Source organism: Teleopsis dalmanni, unplaced genomic scaffold (genome assembly GCF_002237135.1).
Source record: "Teleopsis dalmanni isolate 2A unplaced genomic scaffold, ASM223713v2 unscaffolded_contig_2345, whole genome shotgun sequence".
Classification (NCBI taxonomy): Eukaryota; Metazoa; Arthropoda; class Insecta; order Diptera; family Diopsidae; genus Teleopsis; species Teleopsis dalmanni.
This window is the reverse complement of record NW_024033727.1, coordinates 1-6,612: the sequence shown is the minus strand read 5'-3', so window position 1 is coordinate 6,612 and position 6,612 is coordinate 1. Positions and strand designations below refer to the sequence as shown.

At 40.0% G+C, this 6,612-nt stretch overlaps 1 protein-coding gene across 1 annotated transcript; it reads left to right on the top strand.

Annotated features, from left to right (window-relative positions):
• The first annotated feature begins 2,063 nt into the window (after window positions 1-2,063).
• Window positions 2,064-3,814, top strand: LOC119664638. The gene is made up of 2 exons (XM_038074095.1): window positions 2,064-3,608; window positions 3,693-3,814. Exon 1 carries the CDS (start codon window positions 2,064-2,066, stop codon window positions 3,453-3,455), a length of 1,392 nt encoding a protein of 463 aa, XP_037930023.1. The 3' UTR covers window positions 3,456-3,608; window positions 3,693-3,814.
• Window positions 3,815-6,612: the final 2,798 nt, after the last annotated feature.

The following is a 6,612-nucleotide window of genomic DNA, read 5'->3' as shown; positions in this document are numbered from 1 at the left end:
AATGTCGCTGACATGGCATCGAATCAGAATGTAGAGTCATTTGTTTAGAAAATTGCTTTTTTATGCATTTATATTATTGATCAGATACAAGCTACTCGTCGTTTATAATGTAAATACTCGTAGCAATAAAAAAGAAATATATATATATATATATATATATAAAAATTAGTATTATTAGATTAGTGTTGCACTGAATATAGCGTTACGAATATTCGAAAAATATTATTTTAACAATTTAAAAAATTACAAATTTTATCTTTGAACAGATATATGTGTATGTATAGTGTAGACATTTTTTTTAAACAATCTACAAGTTAGTTTCTCATTGGATGAAGACAATGTTATGGTATAGTAATATACAAAAAGTATTAAAACTTTTTAAGGATTATAGTAAATAATTTACCAATTCAAATTGCAATTGCACATATGTACATCTCATTTTTCTTACTTGCGAAGACATAAAGTATACAATACATCCATTAAATTTAACACAACTCGATTTGAACTGAGAAAGATTTTGGGTAGTGGTTGGTTTTTGTAATGCAGAAATAATAAATTTATTTTCTCTATTCTGAAATTGTAAATTTAATTTGGTCTGCCACAACCCAAATATCACAGTGCTTGATTCTGATGTTGAACCATATGCTTTGGCACTTCATTTCCTGTAAACCACACTTCACTGCACTTTCTATTGAATTTATATGAAATGCTTTATTTTTCACTATGACAATAGAAAAATACGAGTATTGTTGCAGTACATTTTGTAATTCCAAACATGCTTCCAACACCTTGCAGCATTCAAAAGATATTGGCAGTACGGAAAAGCTTCAATGCTGGTTGCATCTAATGCAATTGTTGGTTTGTATCCTTGGGGTAGAATGTCATTTATTTTGTTGACATTGATGTAAAAGAACACAAATAAATTTACTTCTCATCAAACCATGTTTTTTATAATTTTTATTATTTTTTTTTTAAACAATAAATTGTTCTGTTTTTAGCATTTGAAGGTAATCATTGACAACTAATTAATTCAATTTATAAGCAAAAATGTAAGTGAGTATTGAAATTTTAATGAGAAATGGGGATATGTCTTCCATAAATACTTTATATGAAATATTATGTTACAAAAATGTAATTTATTTCTTAAAATCGATATTTCGTTTTTCTTAAATACGGGGCCAAAAATTCCTTGTTCCACATTTTGAGTCTGATAGCTCTATAAAGTAACAAAGTCTAGGATTCATATGCCATCAGTGGCGAGACCATTTTCTTGTACGTTATGTTAGGTCATTGGATTTTCCTCTACATGGTAGGCACCTTGACGTGGTGTAGGGGCTTAGCTACAACTCGGACTATAAATATGAATATTCGCAATCACCTGGCATTTGTCAGACGACTGTGAATTTTTAACGTTTCTAGAACGAGGTGTACAACCAAGATCTACCTTTAGGTAGTTTTGTGTTGTCATGTAGTCTATGTTTTGTTTGTTTTATGTAGTTGTGTTTGTTTTATTTTACGTAGTATTTGTAGTAGTAGTAATTTTATGTGTATTAGTAGTAACTTTATGTAGGCTGACTGACGTGGTCCGAATGGCTACTATACCATCTTAGCGTCTCGGGGAGTAGATGAGTCTTTGCATTTTGGTGCTACTCATTAAGTTCGTTAGTCAATCGATCGGCCTTTAATGGAAGTTTAGTTGTTTGTAGGATCGATGACCCCAAAGCAGTTAGGTCATGTCTCTGCTGGTTTTGGGGTCGCCAGCAACTAGGCGGGGTGAAGGAAAACACCCTGGGTTTGAGTGAAGATATGAAACAATCTATATTTTTTGTACCTAGGATGTATGGTGTATGGTGTAGTATGTGTGTATGTATGAATGAGACCCGAACAACCCCCCAATCTACGGTGGAACAGCTATGCCTGTAGGAACTTGGTCACGGGGCTAGTGATGACCTTAATAGCGAACTGCGGATACCAGGCGACCTCCGCTTTCAATTTGCCTTCTGTCGGTAAATGGGCTCTGCCGATGGCGACTTTATACTTCCCTAATACTCGTGGGATATCATATGGATACGTCTAATGAACAAACTAAAGGGGATGATGCTACCCTTATCGCATCAAACACTACTGCTGTCGGGCAGGGAATTAACAACGACCAGTCGACTGTTGTGTCACAGGTCAGTGAACCTTTTGCAGATGGTGCTGTTGGGCACATCTGCAAAAATATACACGCTGTGGAAAATATTGTTTTTCCACAGTATACTGATGCTAGCAGCACAGAAACTGAAGGGTCTGATGCTGCCTCTATTGACATTGACGGAGTCAGTCTCTGTTCTCAACAGTCAGGTGCTACTGTTGTCAATGTTTGTATGAAAGGGATCAGTTTACATGACCAGAAGGGTTTTGTGAAACTGAACTCAATGCAGAAGAGGAGGTTAAAGGCTTACATGAGTCAGGGACACTCTAGGGATGTGGCCCTAGACATGGTTTCTAAACTTCCAACTCGTGCGCCAGCTAAAAGGGCTTTATCTGACGACATGGTCATGCCAGCTGGTAAGAAACCAAAACAAAACACCTCGATTCAGGGATCGAGTAAACCCTCTTTCAGCCAAGTAGCCAGTCAGGCCAAGGGGATCAAATTAGGATTTGTTCCTTTTGATTTGGCTAAGTGCCCCCTAAACAGGGAACAGACTGCACACCTACAGGAGGCTATAATTGAGACTGCCATAGAGTTGGCGTCTGACGAGGTTAAACCAGAATTTGAAGGTTGTTTCCCTCGTACGGGATGGCTCATGATGGTGTGCACAAATAACCAAACGGCTGAATGGGTCCGTAAAAATGCGGCAGCTATTGCAACAAAGGCTAAACTGGGCGCCAAAGTGGTTGAAGAGTCGGAGTTTCCAAAAACACATCTGGTGCGAGGATACTTCCCACACAGTTGCGATTTTGAAAATACCAAGGTTCTTGCCACAATTGAGGCCCAGAACAGGATTAAAGCAAGCACCTGGAAGGTATTACAGCGGACCGCAGAAGGTTCACTGCTCCACATCGTCTTTGCTGTCGACGATGCATCCTGGAACTCACTGGTCCAGAGTGGAGGTAGAATTGCATATCGCTTCAGCCATGTCAAGCTACTGCTTAAAACTAACAGTATGACAAAGGAGGGGCAGCCAGAACAACGGCCTGTGGAACAAAAGGTTCCAAATAAACTCCAGATCACAAGGACGGAGAAACAGAAAGTGGAGCACGTGGTCCCACAATCAACACTTACGTCTATTGTGAATCCAAATGAGGCCCCAACTACTAGTAGAGCCGCCATTCAAAAAAGGCTTTGGATGCGGCCACCTGTGGGTGGAGCATCAACAGCTCCAAAAGAGCGCCAGAAGGAAAAAGGGCCACGAAGAGCTCGACTTCAAAAGGAAGTCGAACGCTCTCTCAATAAAACTCAACAAAAATGAGCACCATAGGGGTGTTACAGGCGAACCTGCACCACGCGAAAGGAGCATCGGCTACCTTGTGCAGGACCTTCGCCACAAAAGGACTGGCCATAGCGTTTATCCAGGAGCCATGGACAGTCGGTGGGCATATAAAAGGCCTTCAACATCAATCAAGTAAGTTGATATATAAACGTGACATAGAGTCGCCTAGAACTGCTATACTAGTAAACAAAAATGTTAACTGTATTCCAATTCCAGATTTCATCCAGAGGGACTTGGTGTCGGCCATTTTTGAGATCCCGACGGAGTGCGGAACACGAGAGATCGTGATCGCATCGGCCTACTTTCCAGGCGATGCAGATGAAGCACCACCTGAAGCAGTCACAAACTTGGCAAGTTATTGCAAATCCAATAATTTACAATTTATAATTGGTTGCGACGCAAACGCGCACCATACCTTATGGGGTAGTACTAACATAAATAGAAGAGGGCAAATGCTTTTAGAATACTTTAGTAGTAATAACGTCAGCATATTGAACAATGGTTCTGAACCCACTTTTATTAATGCCATTAGAAGAGAGGTTCTTGACCTTACTCTTTCTAGTCAATTTATCTCCAATTATGTTGTTAATTGGAGGGTCTCAAAGGAGGTTTCTTTATCTGACCACCAACATATTCTTTTTGAACTGCCGGGTCACTTTTTACATAAAAATTTGCCAGCTGCACGTAAGTGTATCAACTGGGAAATCTTTAGACTATCCTTAGCTAGTAAGGAGGACCAGTTACTGAATTCAATCAGTCATATTGATGAACTTGAATTAGCTGCAGATCAAATAAACTCTGTTATCTCTCAGGCGCATGAAGATGCATGTAAGGTTGAACCACGTACATCCAGACGGGATGTGCCATGGTGGAACAAAAGGCTCGAAGAAATGCGCAGGGAGGTTAGGAAGCTTTTTAATTTAGCAAAGCGATCAGAGGTGTGGGTCGACTATAAAACATCCTTGACTGCCTACAACAATGAGATTAGAAAATCTAAACGGAAATCATGGAAAACTTTCTGTGACGGTGTTGACAACACTCCGCAAATGGCTCGCCTTCATAAAGTGTTGAGAAAGTCTCTTTCAAATGACATTGGTCTATTGAAAAAGAATGATGGTCTCTACACAGCAAATGGCAGGGAAACTTTACAACATTTACTACATGTGCACTTTCCAGGATCGATCTTATGTGATGCATCCATAGATAGGCGCACGTTAAGTTATGAACAACCAGACAATCGTTTAATGTCGCTATCTGGTATCATTTTTGACATTGATAAAATCAGATGGGCAGTTAATTCTTTCAGTCCTTTCAAGTCACCAGGAAGTGATGGTATCTTCCCGGCACTTATACAAAACGGCATAGACGTTCTTATCAATCCTTTAAAGGTGCTTTTTAGGGCTAGCCTTTGCTGGAAACATATACCTGAAGCTTGGAGAGAAGTGAAAGTGGTATTTATACCAAAAAATGGTAATAGACCAAGTGATGACGCTAAATCGTATAGACCGATTAGTCTCTCATCCTTCCTCCTGAAAACTATGGAAAGACTCATAGATATCTATATTCGTACAGAACTGTCTAAAAGTCAACCTCTTCACAAAACTCAATTCGCTTATTCCAAAGGGAAATCTACCGAATTGGCCTTACATAACTTGGTCAGTAAAATTGAAAAGGCCCACAAAAACAAAGAAATTGCGCTTTGTGCATTTCTGGATATTGAAGGAGCTTTCGACAATACGAGTTATGGCTCGATCTCGAATGCCTTAACTAACAGAAATGTTGATTTCAATGTTATTTCCTGGATTGAGGCGATGCTTCAAAACAGAAAAATTACATCAACCTTAGGTAGAACGTCTGTAGCTGTTGAGGCCGCAAAAGGTTGCCCACAGGGTGGAGTACTGTCTCCTTTGCTCTGGTCAGTGGTTGTTGATGAACTTTTAATCTTGTTGGAGAATATTGGTTGTGACGCCATTGGGTATGCAGACGATCTAGTTATAATAGTATCTGGAAAGCATGGTAGCAGTCTATCAGAGATCTTGGTAGGGTACCTTCGACGCATTTTAGCGTGGTGCGAAAGTGAGGGTCTCTCCATAAATCCGGAGAAAACTGTTGTTGTGCCTTTCACACTCAAACGTAAACTAGACATAGGTCCCGTACGTTTAGGAAACACTAATATTTCTCTTTCCAGTGAAACAAAGTACCTAGGTGTTGTCCTAGATGGTAAACTCACTTGGAGTTCACACTTAAATAAAGTATATAACAAAGCATTAACGGCTTTATGGACAATACGGTCCTGTATAGGTAAAACTTGGGGCCTAAACCCAAAGATTATATTTTGGATATATCAGGCAGTAGTACGTCCTATCATGACATATGGTTGCCTGGTTTGGTGGCAAAAGGTCACACAGGCTGGATCTATTGCTGTTTGCATGAAGCTCCAGAGATTAGCGTGTCTCTTAATGACTGGTGCTATGAGGACAAGTCCAACTGCAGCACTTGAGGCTATACTTGGATTGACACCTCTGCACATACACATTCAATCTACGGCTGCGCTTAGTGCGTTTCGACTAAAACTCCACATGAACAAGAGTTGTCTTGACTATGGTCATGCAACAATATTAAAAATATTTGGAGCACATAAAATTCCTCAATGCGATGGAGACTATACAACAGAACTCCATCGTTTTGGCAAAAAATTTGAGGTACACCTACCATCACGTTCAACGTGGGAGAATGGAGGCCCACAGGTTGACCCAAAAAGTTTGGTTTGGTACACAGACGGATCAAAGATGGATGAAGGCACTGGCGCTGGTGTATTTGGACCCAACACCAGCATTTCGGAAGCAATGGGCACATGGCCGAGTGTCTTCCAAGCTGAAATCCACGCAATCAACTTATGCGTAAGATCCAATTTAATCAAAAAACCTTCTGGCTCGAAAATTGTTATTTACTCTGACAGCCAGGCTGCTCCTAAAGCTCTTTCTTCTTGGACTTTCAAATCAAAACAGGTCCTTGAGTGTTACGATCTTCTGCAATCACTTGCAGCTCGGAATAAGATAAACCTTTACTGGGTTCCGGGCCACAGAGGAGTTTTGGGAAATGAAAAAGCTGATGAGCTTGCCAGAACTGCATCAAA